The 20,382-nt window shown below is 34.1% G+C and overlaps 1 protein-coding gene across 4 annotated transcripts in view; it reads right to left on the bottom strand.

Moving 5' to 3' along the window:
• LOC139015265 (sodium channel protein type 1 subunit alpha) overlaps nt 1–20,382 on the bottom strand; it is a 133,678-nt gene that overhangs the window by 13,134 nt on the left and 100,162 nt on the right. For all 4 annotated transcript variants that reach the window (XM_070422819.1, XM_070422820.1, XM_070422821.1 and 1 more), the window contains 5 exons: nt 16,880–17,000; nt 14,740–14,894; nt 12,913–13,086; nt 9,985–10,107; nt 2,359–2,640 (listed from right to left, as the gene is read on the bottom strand). In XM_070422819.1, the coding sequence (XP_070278920.1) occupies nt 2,359–2,640; nt 9,985–10,107; nt 12,913–13,086; nt 14,740–14,894; nt 16,880–17,000 (855 nt within the window). The remainder of the gene's footprint in view (nt 1–2,358; nt 2,641–9,984; nt 10,108–12,912; nt 13,087–14,739; nt 14,895–16,879; nt 17,001–20,382) is intronic.

The following is a 20,382-nucleotide window of genomic DNA, read 5'->3' as shown; positions in this document are numbered from 1 at the left end:
TATTTTTTATATTTTATTGATTTTTTACAGAGAGGAAGAGAGAGGGATAGATAGTTAGAAACGATGAGAGAGAAACATCCATCAGCTGCCTCCTGCACACCCCCTACTGGGGATATGCCCGAAACCAAGGTACATGCCCTTGACCGGAATCGAACCTGGGACCCTGTAGTCCACAGGCCGATGCTCTATCCACTGAGCCAAACCAGTTAGGGATAAATTTGGAAGAATGCTTTTAGAAAGCTTTACGAATACCACCACATTTGGCAATATCTGTAGCAGCAAAACAATTACAATGATCTGATCATCTACTGAAATCTATCTGTAAGGTGATCAAAGTATCCAAAAGTTTAAGATTTCTCTTTATTTGTAACACTAAAGATTATAGGAAACAGAGTTTTTCTGGTAGTATTTATTAATCATTGTATTATTTATTTGTATTATAACTCTAAGCCTACTTTTGCCCACCTCTGTGTATAAAGTCAGAGTTGCAACTATCCTTTTAAGAATTTTGGAATATAACATCCAGAAATAATCCTATATTACATTCTTCTATATAGTTTTTTATGAGAGTGAGTTAATATGCAGAAGATGAAAAAATGTACAGTAGACAGTTGGCATTTATAAATTCAAGAAGAATCCTGAGTCTAATAACTTATAGCAATTTGTTATTTGTCCCACGATATAAATTTTGAGTCCTATGAGCCTGAGAGGATTGTTTGTTAGCTAGTAATTTAACTAAGCTTTCAGCATCTGTATTGCAACACAATACACATATATTTTCATAACACTAACACTTGTGAAGTGGTGGATATTGTAGGAAGAAAGCCACACAATGGTGGGTATAATGGCTGTGAAGATCATGAAATGACTCTTAGCTAGAAAATAGAAGTTATTTGTATATCAAAGAGGGAAATATTGAATGTATCAATGGCTGAGGTCAATGATAGAACATATCCATCACACACTAGGAACATAAACAGAAAAGGTGATTCAAGGAACCATTTCAGTGAATTACTAAACAACAGAGAGGCAATTCTGCTTAAAGCTAAGTATAAAACTTAGTTTCTTAAAGAGCAGAATTTATTTTATAGTTTTGTGCAGGTTCATTATCCTATATTTTCAGAATTTTAAGGAATTCCTTGAAGTTTTTAAATTCTATTTTCTCAATTTTATGAAGTGAGACACTTTTACAAGTGTGGCCATTAGTTAATGGTTAGGCTAAATGCCCAAGGAAATATAATGTGTCTACTATAATATTTAAATAAATCATACACACCAGATTTTTTTTAAATCCCTGTTTTAATTTATTTTAATTGCATGAGCATTCAGAATAAGTCAGCAATATCCACAAGAGAAATAAGAATTCTAACAAGAAGGTGGAAAGAATGTGTAAAAAATAGTAGTACAGACACCTCTGAAAGAGATGCAAGAGACCAGTGTAGGTTTGTTTGCTTGTCTAGTCTTCAGCTGAACAACTGAAATCATAACCTTGATGAAAAAAAAATAGACTTCTGCCCTAAGAACTCTGTAAAATCATAAGGGGAGAACTTACTCAACTTTTAAAAATTTTAAGTGGCATTTCAGCAACCGTTATCCACTGCTTTGTTGATATGCAGCTGCAGCTAAAAGCAGCATCATAGGAAAATATTTAAAGGGCCACCATCTTTTGCATTTTCATAAATTTTATTTTTATTTTGTATGAGTCAGTCTTAGAGACCCAGGAATGAAAACATTACTAGTATGATCAAATAGACTTAAGTAATTGTATTGAAAGGTCATTGGAGGTATAACCACAGCTGCTTATGTTTCTTTTCTGTATCCAGGCATTATCTGCTATTATTTCCATTTCATTGTGAGAATCTGATCCTAAAACCTGAATATCATTCCCTGATCTTCAATCCAAATGATACAACTCAGTAGCAGTTAATGCCCACCAGCGTCAGTCTAATCAGGTGTATCGAGTCTGTGTGCTTTTGGGTGTGTGTGTGTGGCGGGGGCGTGGTGGGTGGGAGGTGATCCCTCAGTGAAAACAAGCTTTTCAATTGCAATAGGAAAAATAATAAACTTATTGATGTATTAATCAACTTTTTCATGTGGGAAGAGAAAGCAATATGAGAAGAAAGAGAAAAAGACCTTAGGAATGAACTGAAATACCTGGCCACTATCAACTATTCTGTATTGCTTAAGTATATAGAGTTTCCACCCACTTGGGCTCATAAACTGGTACTAATAAAACAAAATTAGAAAAATAAATGTTATAAACTTTCTTCTTCAGTAGCTAAATAATGGATGTAGGTAATTACTTTGTTATCATTCTAAACAATAAACAAATTTTAGAGAAAAAGAATGTTCACTTACAACTTGAAGCAAAGAGAGATACCCAAATCCTACATTATCAAAGTTTACTTTCACATTTTTCCATCTTGCCGTTTCATTTCTTTCTATTAGCCTTTGGCAGTCAGAATGATTGTTCACTTCGCTGATGTCAAATATTTCACCAGTTGTGGTGTTGATACAGTGGTAGAATTTGCCGGCAAACAAATTTACACCCATGATGCTGAAAATTAGCCAGAATATAAGACAAACCAGAAGAACATTCATGATGGATGGAATTGCTCCTAAAAGGGCATTCACAACCACCTAATACACAAATGGAAAAAAAGAAAAGTCAGAATTCTTGTTGGTTAAGAAAATAAGACATCCCCCTACCAATCTTTAATTTTTCAGTATTGAGTTTATACTGGAAAAGTAAAGTAAAAAAATCTTACAATAAAATCTATTATTTCTTAAGCAATACATTTAGGGAAACAAATATAGATAATATGACAAAGAAACAAAAAGTTTAAAAGTAGAGAAGGGGAAGTACTCAAAAGTTAAAGGAAAAGCAAAATTAGAGGAATTTGCTGCCAGAGGAAGTCAGAATATGTGCTGTTTATTAGAGAAAAAAAAGAGAAGTAGGAAATCCTAATACAGACTAACTCATTTTTAAAAAGGCAATATATTAAAAAACAAAACTAAAATATTTGGATGAGTTGATTTGACCAATATACTCTAATTAATTAAAATTTAAGATATATAACTATAAAAATATTAAATACCTAACATAATTTTGTCCTTAATTATTCATGCATTGCTATGACTAATAATTTTTGCAGAAGAAGCAAGACACTTTAGCATTATGTATTTCATTAGATCATCACATCTTTATTTCAAGCTCCAGTCATGTCAGTTGTTTCATTTACTGAGTTTAATTCAATAAACTTATTTTAAATGAAACATAATAGAAATCAGTTTCTTAGGAAAATAAGAAAAGGAGGGATGCCATATATAGTTCCCAAATCTGATGTGATTACATCAGGTTCTGTGCTAATTATTTACTCTTTCCTACTGAAACATGTTCTCTCCCCTTGTCTTTATTTCTTTATCATAAATTCAAAATCTGAGTTTTCACATTTGGCAACATTGTAGAGTTGACTGTCCTTGCTTCCCCCTCCACAGTTCTCATTGGAGCTGTATGTGAGCAGCTAAGAGGGAAAAGAAAGCAGCCCCTACAATGCTCCTCAGTGGCAGATGGCACCTGACTTGAACATTAATAGCTAAGTGAATTCTACCTATGAATCTCAGTATTCTTGTCAATCTGATCCAAAGCAAACAACAGGCTTCAAAATATCCTCTATCGGCCATAGGATGTCAGCATATTTTTAGAACAAAGTTTCTGAAAAAACATAGTGAATTCCAGATGCTTCTGAACCCTGATATTTAGTGACTTATTAAAGTCTGTAAATAACCGTAGGCCTTTCTGGGGTTACAAAATAGTGTAATAAGTGGGCCAAAGGATATGATAAAACCACTAATGACAAAGGTGGATACATGAGCATGAAAAAGTAAATCAGTCGAGTTATCCAGGCAGATCTGAATGATGTCATCTATGTAGCCTGCCTCATTGACCCATGGCACCTTGCCTTATCTCATTTGGCTTTCTGCACTAATGTAATTGATTGAAAAAAATATTTATTTTATACTTTGTTTTAAATATGTGGATACACTTAGATTTCTCTTGGATTCAAAATTTGAAAGCTGAAGTCAAGTTATTATTTACTTGCCTCTTTTTTCTAAATATTTTGCCTACCATCCAGATAAAAAAGCTATTTCTATTGTGCACACAGGAGAGTACATGTTAAAATGTATATTTTTACCAACAGCCAATTGAGAGCATGACCAGAGCAATGGTTACCTACACCTATTTCTTTCCATATCAATCTGTAGGTGTCATACTTCTTCAAAACCGTTATCACCTCTGTCACTTCTTTTCCATTTTCACCTCCACCATCCTAGTTCTGGCCTCTGAGAGCTTATACTTGCACTATCATTAGAGCCTTCTAATTTCTCCTTCCTTTGATCCATGTAAGAGGAATTAATCTTCTCCAAGTCTCACTTTAAAATTATTTAATGCCTTCCCACTCATTATCAAAAATGTCCCTACCTTGATATTAAAAATACTCTACAATCTACATTTCCAGTTTTAAATTTGCTAGCCATCTACTCTTCACGACAATCCAACTAATATTATTACCCTAGAACTGAGTTGCCATTTCTTGTCCAAAATCCTCTTTACTTAGATAATCTTTCTTCTTCCAAGCTTTATTTCAAGCAGCACTTTTTTTTTCATGGAGCCTAACTTTACCCCCTCAGTTTAGCTTCCAAAATAAAGGTGAATGTTTCCTCTTTTTACTTCCAAAATTAGAATTCCAGTGCTGGTCAGGGCCATAGAAATAATTTAGTATTGTGTTCTCATTTGGTAAATGAGAAGAATGAGGCTAAGGTAGGTCAAGTTTAGAAAGGAGACTAGAAAGAAGTACCATCTAGTGCTCTTTGCACTCAACTTCACTAATTCTCCTTAGAGTTCTTGCACTTATCTGGTACACATATTGCTCTTCATTAGAGTTCATTACATTCTAATAATCCTCAATGATGGCATGCTTTTTATTTTTAAAAAATTTAAGATGGAAAAATATATTTGTGAATTCTCCAAGGCCTTGAGTGCCGTAAAAATAGGAATATAACAGAGTGCTTTGAATAAAGGAATATAAAAATGGTCCATTGAATGAATGAATGAAGTTTAGCTTAGCATTTATTGATCAAAGCATAATTGTTAAATGCTCATTGTGGATATGGAATGAGAATAAAGAGCTGGGTACAACAAAAAATTGGGGGTTAGTTAATATGTTTGAGAGATTTACTTTGAAAAAGGGGACTTGTTTGGCATTAAAATTAATCCATTTATGGTACAAGTGCTCCGCGGCACTGCCTTTCAGACATGATTACAATGTTGGCATACATTTGGCCCAGAGAAAAGGTTTATTTTTATGAAGGTAAAATAACTATATGTAAGAAAATATGCCACTAGTATTAGGGAATTTACTCTACAAAGGTCCATTCATATTCAAAATTTTATTAAAGTGGGCAATGAAGGAGCAGAGGGGAAAGGACTGTCTTTCCCAAGAGCCTCAAGACAGTTGTTGGTTCAGAACAGAAAGAGGTGTATTAACTCTTTCCAGCCTCCGGGGAACTGCAGTAATTGGTTCCCATTCGGTAAAGGCGCTAGGCAGCACTAGCCTGAATACACTGGAAAGAACGGATTGAGGTTCCAGGCTGTGTAAAGTGAGATATCTAAGAAAGGAATTATTTTAAGGCATTAACATTAGAGGTTGCTTCTTCTCACAAATGTTTTGTAAAACATCATGAAATGCAATTTCACTATTCTGGCACAATCCATTCTTATAAAAACTCTATTTTGGGTTCCTTATCTGCAGTTTTGATTAAATCAATATGAAATGAGGACTTGACAATTGAATATGCAAATTAACGTGAGGAATTTTGATACATGCAGAAATGTCCTCTTGTCTGAACGAATTGACTTTGACCTTGAAATCAATACTACTCATGGATTCTAATGTTTCTCTAATCCAAATACAAAATAACTACATGAATAAAAAAATAAAAGTAGGTAAAGTAGAAATCACACACTATTAAGCATGAAGAAGAGTCAGATAATATTTTTAAAATCTAATGACTATATTTGTTGTGGAATTTAATTAAGATAATTATTTTTGAAAGATATGATACATCAATTATCCATGAAAATACTCCAACCTTTTTTTGCCTCAAAAATAAAAACTCTCCTTCTTGTACATTATTTCTAAACTTTAGGAATACATAAAATGTAGATTTATTTTCATTTATGTTTTTACTGTGACATCTTCTAAGATCATAAGCAGTTAGTTGGATCTTATTCTAAGAGTGAGTTCTTGTATTAAATTCATTTAATTAATACATCTAAATTTAATGAATATTTAATTTAAACATCTTATCTTAACACACATGCTAAGAAATCAGTTTGTTTTATTTTTAGGTGTGTGTGTTAGTCTACATAATTCAAAAAAGTACTTGTATGTTAAGTTTCATTTCAAATATAAATCACATGTGCTAACTCAACTCTTTCATAATATATTTTTGCCTTGTTACATTTTTAAAGTAACCCTATAAACTTACACTTAATAAAAAAGTGAGAATGGTCACACAGTCAATACCAATCTTAAGAAACCAGAAATATTGTACCCTCGCATCTGCTCATGTAAGTCAACAAGGCAAGGAATCAACTGCTGGCAATTTTCAGGACCCAGACCAATGCAAAAAATGGCAAGGGTTTTATGTCTCAAAGAGCATCATGAACTTGACAAGTTAAAATATTCACCCAATCCTTCTAAACCAAGGTCCCCCACCATCACCAATCAGTCAATCTCCCCATCAATAGATAGCTCAATATACACATAACTAAACCATATTCAATGAAACTTAATAAAAACATCAACAATTGGGGTTCAAATCCACAGAGGGTAAATAAATACTCAAAGCTACTTTTCTCAAAAGAAAATTCAACACAGTTGAAAATTGGGAATTAGAATGTAAATACTATATTTTCCCTACTGTGGTACCCTTCCCAATCCCTCCCTCATCCCACTACACAAAGTCACAGTGAAAGGATGAAAGGTAGCAAAAGGGGTAATACAGTACCCATAATAAAGGGCTGAGGGGAGGAACCAGCGCTCCACCCCATCCAAGTTGGAGCAAGATTATCCTATATAAAATAGAAATATATAGTTTGTTATTAGTTAGAAATCTGATATGACAGAACATTTGGTGTTACTTTTTTTTTTTATGATGCTCTCTGTCTGTTTCCCTATCAATCAAGACTTGAGTTCTTTTGAAAAAGGTCTTTACCATTTCCTAGATTAGGAAATTAAGAACACAAATTTAAGTACAAATTTTATTTTACTCTAGATAGTCATGACATCAATTTACTCAGTTCAATTTTACAAGTTGAAAAATTTGGACTGGAAATTTGAAATACAATAAATGTTGAAAAGCTCTCAGCCAGATGTGCATAAAACATGCAAAACATAAAGTGCAACGTGATGATAATTTGTTTATTACTTTCTAACTTCCTATCAAGCATTGTGCAACATGCTTTCCTTGGTAATGTCGCATAAAAGCACATGCTCTGTAAATGTGACAAGACAACAAAAAGAAAATGAATGGCTGATTTACGCTTTTACACAGCTATTGTGATTTTATGCTGCTAGGAAAAAGAATAAAATGAGAGTTTCTACGTATATTCCAATCTCACTTCCCAATTATCATTATCATTATTATCTCCATCCTCACCACCATCCATGATTACATTGTATAAAAAGTCAAAAGATCCAAACACTTAGAAACACAGAAAAACAGAATCTATAATCAGATTATTTTGTCTCTACAATGCCAAATACACACTGAAATGATCAGCCATTTTAGGGTTGTGTATATGCCGTCATTATGAGGCAAGGAACCATATTCATAAATCTGTTAATTTAAATGACTAGTTCATCTTCCATCAGCATCTATAAGGAGTTTATGCTTTTGAAACTCCAAGATTCAAAAACCAATCTCTCCTTATATTATAAAAAGCCTCATTGATCAAAAAGTATAGGTAAGGTTATTCCTGTAAAAATTGCAGGTAGATGCAGAAGACCAACATTGCTACAAAAGTAAAGTGTTAAATGTAGGAGTATCTGGCCATTTGATTCATGGTCAATTTCAAAATGTTTATAACGTCTTCAAATGCTTAGCACTGTTTAGATTTCAGGAGACAGTTAAAACGTATGACAGTAGTCTCTTCTCATCTGGGAGGGATGCACTCCAAGACCCCTCGTGGCCTGAAACGATGGGTAGTACCAAACCTTATACACACTGTGTTTTTTCCTATACATATAAACCTAGAATAAAGATTAATTTATAAATTAGGCACAATAGGATATTAACGACAATAATTAATAATAGAACAATTATAACAACATACTATAATAAAAGTTAGGTGAATGGGGTCTCTCTCTTCACAATATCTTACTGTACTGTACTGCTCTTTTCACTTGAAGGAAACACGCCCTGTAAGGATCACTACTCTTGAGCTTCGGGGGCCTTATTAAGCAAAATAAGGCTTAGTTGAATAGAAGCACTGTGATACCGTGACAGTCAGTCTGATAACCAAGAAGGCTACTGAGTGACTATCTCACTATTCAAAGAGATGAGTCATGTCTTGGGTGGGACGTAGCTGGATGGTGTGTGCCTTCTCAGAATGGCACACAATTAAAAATGTATGAGTTATTTATTTCTGGAATTTTCCATTTAATATTTTCAGACCATGGATAACTGAAACCATGGAGTGAAACCTCGAATAAAGGGGAACTGCTATACTTTGATTCAGGTGACAAGTTTTCAAGTAGTATGTATTAAAGTAATATTTTTCTCCAGAACTGACACTGGCCGTATAAAACAATAGAAAGTGACATTTAGCTGGAAAATAAACTTAATTTTCACATACCCTGAAGAGAATTTACTTTAATGTTTTAGTAAAAACATAAGGATCTCTGTGAGAAATAAAATAAGACTATCCTATATTGTGTTAAATTATTTCTAATGAGGGAATTATTTATATATGTTAGGGAAACTGAAGACAAGTCTTATGTTCTTAAAAAGTGACATTTAAAACAATTTTATTTTAGAAGAACATTTTATCAGGCTATCAACAACCTAGAAAATGCAAATGGAAAAAGACAAGTCTGCTTAGATTCTACAAACATAACTAAATCTTAGTCAATAAAAGAGCAATATTTTTTCTTAATTAAAAATCTTTGTTCTGGTTAAAAATTGATTTTTTAATAAATAACTACTTTCTATTCTATATATCATATGTAAGTGCTTCATGCTTTTTAAAAAGGTCTGGAAAATTAACAAGTAGATAACAACAAAATTTCTAATCTGTTATAAACCAAAGGAAATGGTTTAGTATTTCCTTAGAAGAAGTAATATAAAGTTTTGTGTAATGCTGATAAATGAGATTTAAGTTATGGTTAATTTATAAATCATCTATGTAATATCTACCCTTGAAAATATTACAATAATGCAAGCTTTGGCATTATACAGACAAAACTCTGTCAATTTTTTCTTTTTGCTTATTCTTAGGCACATATGTGATTCATATTATTTTCAATAAAACTCATAAAGTACAGTTTAGATCATCACAATGAGAAGCAGATGATGTCAAATTCACTTTAGTTGATTATTATCATATCTTTACACACAGTACTTTTAATAGTGCATTTGCTTTTTTGTATACAGGTTTGTAAGGAAACTCCCAAGATAGATTAGGAAATAAAGTCATCTTAATAAGCACAGCAGATAAATGATATTGTATCATTTCAAGGGAGGCCTAAATTCTCTTGCATATCACCTAGAAGTAAATATGCAACAGATAAAAAGATAAAGTAGCAATTTTGCAAGGATTTGCCATTCCTTTGCATGCATGTTTTTTTTCCTTTTTAAAACTCAATATAATTTAATTTTGGCTATAGGCTATACTTCTGGTTCTTTCAGTTTCCTTACCCTCATCCCTTCAAATCGTGATAAAGCTCTTAGGGGTCTCAAAGCTCTTAGTGTCCTGAGAGATTTGATGGCACCAAGTTCGGAATAACCCAAGGCATTCGCTGTTAAACTGACCAATGAAACCTGCACCAATAAACAAACAAACACAAACAAAGATAACTGTCATTCAATTTTTAGTTACTATGTCATTCAACAAATATGATTTTGCTTATAATTACTCAGAAGATAAATGGTTGCATATTTTCAGTAAACCTTTAAAAAATTTTAAGGAAATATTTTCAGTCTGATGAAAAAAAGTAGCTTTTAATATGTTAATTAAAAGCTAGTTGAATAAAAACACCTCAAATGCCATGTAAGTTATTAATTGTTCAATTCATATGTTAGTAGACCAATTAGCTTTTAAAAACTAAATAAAAATTAATTTAACAAAGAAAGACATCTAAGTGTAAGAAAATGTCATTGGATATCCTTCATTTTATTAAAGATATAGGGTTTTGCCTATGGCTAAATAAAATGCAAAAACTGCTATTGTATCAGAAAAAGCAAGAAATCTCTATCCTGCAATCATATGTTCACCTAACTATAATTGATACTCTCCTAAATTAAGGTGCTAAATCACATTGATTTTGTAGTTTATGTTTGAAAGGGGATTCTTTGTCTTGCTAGTATGTTGTGTTTTCATTTGTTTGAAGTTTATTCTTATGTAAGTAAATATAACTTAAAATGTTATTTTACTATGAAACTCTCAGTTTTTTTTTCTATACTAATTTACAGCTTCTGCTATAGTACCTGGTCCAAAATGGCCAATCAAATATTTATCAAATAAATAAATCAATGAATCTATATACAAAGACTAAGAAATAAAAATGTTAGGTGTCTAATTCTCTTTGGTAAAGAGTTTACCAAAACTACATGTCCAAACAGAGTTACAATTTCATTCATTTGAAAATGGCTTGTATTGGGCAGTTCCAAATACACTGGACACTGCAAGGGAGGGCAGTTGGGGGCAATCAGGCCTGCAGGGGAGGGCAGTTGGGGGCGATCAGGCCTGCAGGGGAGGACAGTTGGGAGGGACCAGGTCTGCAGGGAAGGGCAGTTGGGGGTGACCAGGCCTACAAGGGAGGGCAGTTAGGGATGACCAGTCTGGCAAGGGAGGGCAGTTAGGGGTGACCAGGCCAGCAGGAAGAGGGCAGTTAGGGGCAATCGGGCTGGCAGGCAGGTGAGCGGTTGGGAGCCAGCAGTCCTGGATTGTGAGAGGGATGTCCGACTGCCCGTTTAGGCCCGATCCCAGCTAAACAGGCAGTCAGACATCCCTCAAGGGGTCCCAGATTGGAGAGGGTGCAGGCTGGGCTGAGGGGCACGCCCTCCCACCCATGCACAAATTTCATGCACTGGGACTCTAGTATTTATTATAATTTTTATATTACTTTAGATTTACTATAATTCCTTTTGTCTTTTTTAGAGTGATTTGCTAATCCATATGAAATAATAAAAATAGAATATTGAAAAATAAAAGTATCATTATTACAGAACTACAAAATGCTCTAGAGAATTATTTTCTTAAAATATATCATAAATGATGATTAAAAACCAACTTGTAATAATTGTGAGAATTGAAATATAACTTCCAATGTTTGAAACCTTAATATTAGAAACTATTTCTCTCTATGATATGATGAAGCAATTTTTTTGAGGTTTTCTCTCAATTTACTAATTTCATAGTAACATTATTAAGCTTTTCAAATAGCTCTGGCTTTGCCTTTGTTTAGAATTATGAAGATATAATATATGCAGGACTCTTAGCCTAAAAATACTTTCCACAAGAAGCCTGCATCTTTCTGCTGGACTATTATCTTTTTGGGATAAAACTGTTACCTATGAAATTTGTGATATTTTGGATACACTTTTCTAAAGCTGAAATTACGCCAAATTGATAATATGAAACATGATGTTTAATTTTAACAAATTTTAGGAGAGTAATTTCTTTTAGGGCAAATGAAGTATTATTGATCATTAGGTATAGAAATCTGTGAAGGTCTGGTACATTACTAGTATGAAATAGATTTTCCCTATACTCTGTACCTTACCTCCTTTAATAAAGTTATGAGCCATCTATCTATATAAAACCCTAATATGCAAATTGACCAAATGGTGGAACGACCAGTTGCTATGATACGCACTCACCACCAGGGGGAAAACTCTCAACACAGGAGTTGCCCCCAGCTTGCAGGCCCCAACCAACAGCAGCAGCGGGGGGCGGGGCTGGTGAGTGGGCAGAACCAGGCCAGCCAAGGCGGGTGCGAGGCAGGGGTCCCGATCACCCCGCAAGTCACCCCACAGATTGCCCCTGATCACCAGCCAGGCCTAGGGACCCTACCCATGCACGAATTTCATGCACCGGGCCTCTACTATTGTATACTCTTTAAACATACCCTTTAAAAACTTTGAGTAGATCAAAGAGAATTTTAAAAATTGACAGGAGCTCCCATTATCATGACTGTTTATCGAGAGCCTTTAAGACCTTATGTACTAATATCATCATTTACAGAGTTAGGAGCCAAGTACATTTCGCACTGGCATACAACCAAATAGAAGTGGGGCTGGGATTCAAGCCCATCTGCCTGATTCACAACATAAGAAATTTAAACAACATGCCCAATTTTACCACTGTCCCTACAAAGTGCTGTTTTTTATATTCAGCTGTTTCCTAGATAATCACCATAAATCTCATCCTTCCAATGCTAAATCATTACTAAATTAGCCTATTCTTAGAAAAACTACAGTTACATTCAGTGAATTAGTTTAGGGACTATTTTGTAGCACATCCCATCAACACAACATAGTGGTCAGAGACTCACTATTTTAGAATTAGCATATACATAACACAAACTACCTTTAATGGAAGACAAAGATATGGAGAATACCTACATCAACAATTAAGAAGTCCAGCCAACACCAGGCGTTGGTGAAATATGTTTGATAGCCATAAGCCACCCATTTTAGAAGCATTTCCAGAATGAAGATGTAAGTGAAAACCTTATCAGCATATTCCAACATTGTCTTAATTGTCTTTCGCTGATCAATATATACATCTTCAAATGCCTGTAAGAAAAAGTTATACATTTTAGATTTCTAAAACCATTGTACACTATAAGCTATTTTTTCTGATCATATATATATATGTATATATATATGTATATATATATGTATAATATTCAATTGGAATAGGGGGACAGAGGAACAATAGCTATTGCTTTTTTTTCTCTTTAAGATCTTTTAATGAATCAAGGGAAAAGTTATAGTCTCTCTTTATAATATAGCTGAAAGAAAAAAAGTAAATGTTTATGAATTAATTTGACTTATTAGAAAATAGTTCTTGATGTCATATCCTGATAGTACTACCCCAGCTTGAAGTTATTTATTCCTTTTGTGTGATTTCTTTTGCTTCCCCTTGTTGGCTTTTTGGTACTGAAAGGAGGTTGAAGAAATGAAAAGTAAAGCTTATATTTTACATAAAGTAGAATTGTAACTGATAATCACATTGTCCAATTTTACTGGTTTGGTTCATTTGTCCCTTTCCCCCTTCATTTTGTTGATAGTTTATATTTCTCAGCAAAGACAAGGTCTGATACATTACTAGTCTACATTACTTCTCATTTAGATAAAATTACTTCTTATTGAGACCACAATATGTATTCTTCTATTATGAACCTCTCTTGATATTTCACATCAAAGTCTCACATTTATTTCAATGGTAAAATATTATTTCTTGTCTTAGTAGTATATAAATAAATTCAGTTTATCAGAGAAGTAGGCAGAAAATATAGGCCTATATTCTAATTATAAACGTAAGTTAAAAAAAAATTAAGATCCATCTATCTATCTACCTATCTATCATCTATCTATCATCTATCTAATGGCTTAAGTATTCCATTTGTGTTAGTGTTTTTTTCTGAAATGCTATCTATATGTTACAGTTTATATTTTTGTAATTTATTTTTATATAAATATAAATTTATTCTGATGTAAAGGAAGTCTTCATATAAAGAGAAACCAATCCTTAAGTGACTCACTTAGGCACACTGACCAATATTTGTTACCAATATTCATTGTTTCCTAAATAGCATAAGAATAGTTACACAATTCAAAAGGGTCAGAGAAGTGGTTCCTAAGGACTTACTGACTGCCCATAAAGAGATAATAATACCATTCAGAAACACAATTCACCAGGATTTAAAAGTTATAAACTCCTAATCACAGGATTATCATTAACTTCACTGTAGCTGCCATGCTTACTTTCTTATTAAAATATAAGTAATTAAATATTCATATTATTTGGTTATAATGAATAAACTGGAGGGAGAAATTTTCTGGATTACTGAATAAGCAAAAATTAAATAACTTATTAGAAATATATATATTAAATTCAGAAATAAATAGTTATACATTAAGTCTATAGTCTGGAAGATATGAAACGGGGGTAATTAAAAATGCCTTAGAAACGGGTTCAAGGGTAGGATGGTTGATATAGAGATGTACTTATGTTCCAGGAAGAAGTCATAAGCAGAGATACAGTTAGGGATTAATTAAATGGGGGTGATGGCTGATGCTGTGGGAATGAAAATGGATGTACAATGAAGGTTGAGGGGAAAATGTGCATTTACTAAAACAATGCAACAGAAAGGGTTAATAAGTCATTAGTATTAGATTATTCTAAGACTTAGATTATACCACTTTTGCTTAATATTCACTCACCAGAGCACCACTACTAAGGAGAATCATGAAAACAATGAAGGTTTCAAACCAGTTATGTTCAACTATTCGGAAACATGTTCTTCTCAGGTTCCACCATTGTTTTCCTCTGCCTTCTTCCACACTGACTTGGCAACATTTGAATCTTTGTACACAGCCTGCAAGTATAATGTTCAAATAGATAAAATAATTCTGCTGCTTCCATAATAACTTCTGCCATGTCCCAGATACATCTTTTCTTCCCTTTTGCCAGCTCTACCTTGCTAGGATAACTCTAAGCCTGAGTAGTGAGAGCACATATATTAGCTAAAGTTATAAAATCATTCAGGCTCTTTAAATGGTTCCCTGGCTAATAATACCTGCTTTTACTGGCTCACCTGTTATTCTCCAAGAAAGAACTTTGTAAAGTACAAATCAGCGGTTCTCAACCTGTGGGTCGCGACCCCATTGGCGGTCGAACGACCCTTTCACAGGGGTCGCCTAAGACCATCCTGCATATCAGATATTTACATTACGATTCATAACAGTAGCAACATTACAGTTATGAAGTAGCAACGAAAATAATTTTATGGTTGGGTCACAACATGAGGAACTGTATTTAAAGGGCCAGAAGGTTGAGAACCACTGGTACAAATCAGTGTAAAGGAGCTTGGCCTTTTCCTCTATCATCCCATTGTGCTCTGTTAAAGTCTCTAGCAGGGGTGTGGAACATTATTTTTCTGCCAAGGGCCATTTGGATATTTATAACATCATTCCAGGGCCATACAAAATTATCAACTTAAAAATTAGCCTGCTATATTTGGTCAAATATTTAATTGGCTCACCCCTAATGCCTTGGTAGGGCCAAAATATTTCGTAGGTCTTATAGGGCCCTCGGGCTGGACATTTCCCACTCCTACTAGAAAAGGACTTCAAAATGGAAATTAATAATAAACAGAAATCTTCCCTTTTAAAGAAGATATAGAGTAATAACCTACATCTCTCCCAACAAAGCTAGGTTTGTTACTGTTTAGGTTTTCTTGTGGTGCTCCTAGAAGAGATTATATAATTGTCAAAATTAATTTTGTTCATTAAAATGTGATTTGCATAGCCCTGCTTTATTTGTCATTTTTTTCCTTACACTGCTTCCACTCACTCCAACATAAGAATTAGATCAACAGGAAACTGTGAATGACTTTGTAAGCACCAGGGAGGATACATACACGGAAGGAAGGAAGGAAGGAAGGAAGGAAGGAAGGAAGGAAGGAAGGAAGGAAGGAAGGGAGGGAGGGAGGGAGGGAGGGAGGGAGGAAGGGGAGGGGGATGAGAAAGGAAGGAAGGGAAGAAAAAAGGGGAAAGAAAAGAACATGGACCTTGCTCCCAATAGTATTACATCCTGGTTTTCAAGAAAAGATATAAACACAGGAACCCTGCCTCAAGTGGGAAAAAAAAAGCCAGGTATGCTGAAAATAGGGGAAAAGAACAGAAAGGGAAGGAAGGGAGAGAGGGATGGAGGAGGAGAGAAAAAAAGACAGAGAAGAGACATATAACAGTTCAAAAGAGAGAAGAGCTCTCATAAAAGAATATATGACTAGTTATCAGGAGAATTAAATGGCTCTATTGATTATAGCTGCTGCGTTCTTTTCCACTATGGTGAGATGAAGGTAGTTTGAGAAGGACTTTGGGTGATGTGTATAATTTATATAGGAATTAGAGGGAGATATTAGATATCAGGCCTCTGAAGAAGGGATCACTAAATAGAGAATATTCAAATAGATTCATCTCTTCAAAACTCAAATTCTCCAGAAAATCTGACCATGGGAATTACTACTCATAGGGAAAACAAAGATGCCCACTTGTGAAATTGTTTTATTTTAAAAATGATACATTAGTCACTAATTTTGATTATATTAAAATATTTTTCTCCACATTCATGATCCCTACCACTTAATGGGCAGAGATAACTGAAACATAACAGATTGAAAATTCATTAGCATGTTAGAGGTCATTGAAATAGATCCAGTACAAAGTTCTATCCTGTTATGAGTGGTCTATTTTGGGTGATCAAAAGCTAACACACACACACACACACACACACACACACACACACACACACAACTTCACTCCACAAATGGAAGGTTAGCAGGAGGGTCATGTTCTTTACCTTCTGTGAAACAGGCCTCAGGCTCCAGGGTCTCCTCAGGCTCCACCACAGGCTGTTCCTCTGCGGGTGCGCCAATGTCGACGGTGCTGCCTTCAGAGGAGCTACTGCTTTCATTCAGTTTCTGTGCACGAGATGGACGTAATTAGCAAATCGCTTTAATTTTGGTAACTAATAAGTAGCCCACCAAGAAAGGATTAGTACTATCAACTGATTTTGAATTCTCTTTGAAATGAAGAGGTTTTGTTTAGAACCAAAGTGGGATTGGATAAGAAGACGAAATAAGGAAATTGCCTACATGAACTTCTTTGCCGTAACTCACAATGTAGATGTGAAATCAGATTGCTATGTCATGAAGTCACAAATAGCCATCAGAAACATATACTAAGCAAGCCACTGTTCTATGGATTAGAGAAGCTCCCATATTTGCTTAGGAGCAAATCTTTTAATTTTCAAGCGGTTAGAATTTTTTCTTGTCATTTCACTATTAATCTCTAGTTTAGCTGCATTGTGATTAGATAATAACCTACATGATGTCTTCTATTTTGAATTTATGGAGACAATAACACTATACAGTATCTGCTATTCTGAATTTATTGAGGTTTACTTTGAGATCCAGTATATTGTTAATTTACATAAATGTAACATGGGCACTTGAAAATAAGAATTCTCTGTAAATATAATTTTTGAGATAATAAACATTTATAGCATACAGTGGGGCCTTGACTTACGAGTGTCCCAACTAACGAGTTTTTCGAGATACGAGCTGTCTCTCAGCTGATTTTTTGCTTTGAGTTGCGAGCTAAAATTCAGGTTACAAGCCAGCTTCAGGTACCCCACCGCCAGTTGGTGCAGCGAAAATCACAGTGAACATCACAGTGAATGCCACAACATCAGCCCAGCATCACGTGTCTCACTCATTCACTTTTGATTTGACATACGAGTAATTTGAGTTACGAGCTCTGTCACAGAACGAATTAAACTCATAAGTCAAGGCCCCACTGTATTTACTTTTATTATATACTAGAGGCACAGTGCACAAAATTTGTGCACTGGTAGGGTCCCTAGTGGCCACCAGCAAGGGCCTCCCTTCCTCCCTCTGGCTGCCTGCTGCCGCCACCACCACCATTGGCCAGGGCCTTCCTCCCTTCCCTCAGCTGGCCCCACCCCCTGGTCGAACTCCCAGATGAACTCCCCGTCAAGGGGACAATTTGCATACTATGCTTTTATTATATAGGATAATATTCAAGTTATCAGTGTCCTTTTTGAATTTTTCTTGTTTTATCAAAGGCTAAAAGAATATTATTAAAACCCTCATAATCAGTATACATTACTTTTATCAATATATTCATATAGTTCTCATTTTTGAAATAAAAGATGAAGTGGCTCTGAGTAGTTTATTTGATTGGATAATAACACTATTATACAAAAAGAGAAGGGAAAGATTTGTGGAAAGAATCTGTTTCTACATTAGTACATTAGATATACATTCAAATAAAATGCTAAATAAATTGAATAACAGCAAAATAAAACATCCTCAAGTATTTTATTGATTTAAAAACCAATAAGGTCAATTAACTTTTCCTTTTTTGTTCTTAAAATTTCATTTTATTTTGAAATTCGCCTAATAAAGCCACTGGTTCTCATAGTTTTTAGATTAATAGACTATTTTAAAAACCTATGTTAATGTTTACTAAACCATTAATCAGCCTTTAATTTACTAACTTCCAAAATGAGCTAGTTTATTTGAAAACAGGTATATTTCCACACGACTCTCAGTTGCTAAACTACAGAGTCTACACTGACTTGTATTCTCCATGTGTTTTTGGCAGGCTGACTTAACAAGGGAGCCTAGAGAATGCCGGAAACACATGGTGCCTGAGGCATCCGATTCGCCTCGTACAATAACCATTTAATAACCACAGCCCTGATAGGAGGAACATTTTTCTTCTCAGTGGCTTTATGCAACATTTTTTCCTTTTAAAAATGTTTGCTATGGAAGCAAGTGATTTTGGCTCTGAGTGTGAAAACAAAGTGAAGCAAATAAAATACTCCATGATATTATTTTAAGAGTACATGATTAAATAGTATTTTCTTGTTGTCTGACTTGATCTTAGGATGTTTTTGCTTTTATTTTAGACTTGGTTTGTTAGAGGGAACTTATCTATAGTATTTAATAGAAGTTCAATTGATAATAAGTGCTAAAATATATTAAAAATAAAGTGGCCCCAGCTGGTGTGACTCAGTAGTTGAGCTTCGATCTATAAACCAGGAGGTCACAGTTCAATTCTAGGTCAGGGCACATGCCTGAGGTCAATCCTCAGTGGGGAGCATGCAGGAAGCAGCTGATCAAGGATTCTCTCTCATCATTGATGTTTCTGTCTCTCTCTCCCTCTCCCTTCCTTTCTGAAGTCAATAAAAACATATTTTAAAAAATAAACCTGGAATTTAGGGGTCAAAAGGGTACAGAATATGTATGTGTCTATAAATATTACTTTTGAGAAAAATACTTATTTTTAAACCTAGGCATGTACTATTTTAAAGGTGAATTTTTCACTATTGTTATATATTTATATATATTGTTATATATATAACCTTAAGTCATACATAAATGAGATGATCTATAACCTCAACAATATTAATATTTCATTGTGTATATTGTGCATTAGTAAATATTTCCAATGTACACTAAGCATATTAAAATTTAAAATGGCCTCTATTAAAGACTCTCAACAAAACACCCATATAATATCAAAGGAAAAACCACTGTACACAGACTTAGTATTTTCACAGAGCAGCTAGAAAAATTAAATATTGTCATTAATTCCCACATCATCCCTAAAACCCAGGTGATTTCTTCATCAAGCTGTGTGTTAAAGTGACAATCTTCAGTAGATTATTCACATTTACTAAATATTGAATTGTTCTTATTATGAAATCTAATGATAGTCAAATATTTGCCCAGAATAGAGGTGATGGTGGAGGAATAAAACTCTAATATATTCTAAATTCTGCTTTTTAACATGAATTTTTGTATCAATGATTAGCTTTAAAGTAACAAAAGAAAAATAACATTCCATCATATATTCAACCAACAGAAAATTATTGTAACACAAATAAGTTAGACACCAAAAAAAAAATCTGCAAAATTCATTAATAATTCCCAGGTTAGAAAACAAAATTGTAAACCAAATGAGTAATTTCCATTTTTAAATTCATTTTGCTATATTGAGCAGAATCACTAGTGTTTTGACATTAATTTTTAATGTTAAATAACATAATCTATAATAATAAAAGTGTAATATGCTAATTAGACCAGACCACCTTTCTGATGACCTTCCTGATGACCTTCCTGACGAACTTCCAAATGACCTTCTGGATGAAGCAGCTGTGGCGGGAGCCGAGGCAGAGGCAGCTGCCACCATGGTGGAGGCCAAGCCCCTTGCACAAATTTTGTGCATTGGGCCTCTACTACTATATAATAAAAGGCTAATATGCAAATTGTC

This window comes from Myotis yumanensis, unplaced genomic scaffold (assembly GCF_028538775.1).
Source record: "Myotis yumanensis isolate MYYU_CA2020_CCGP unplaced genomic scaffold, mMyoYum1.0.hap1 SCAF_8, whole genome shotgun sequence".
NCBI lineage: Eukaryota > Metazoa > Chordata > Mammalia > Chiroptera > Vespertilionidae > Myotis > Myotis yumanensis.
The sequence above is the reverse complement of the archived record's forward strand: the minus strand, read 5'-3'. Positions and strand labels throughout refer to the sequence as shown.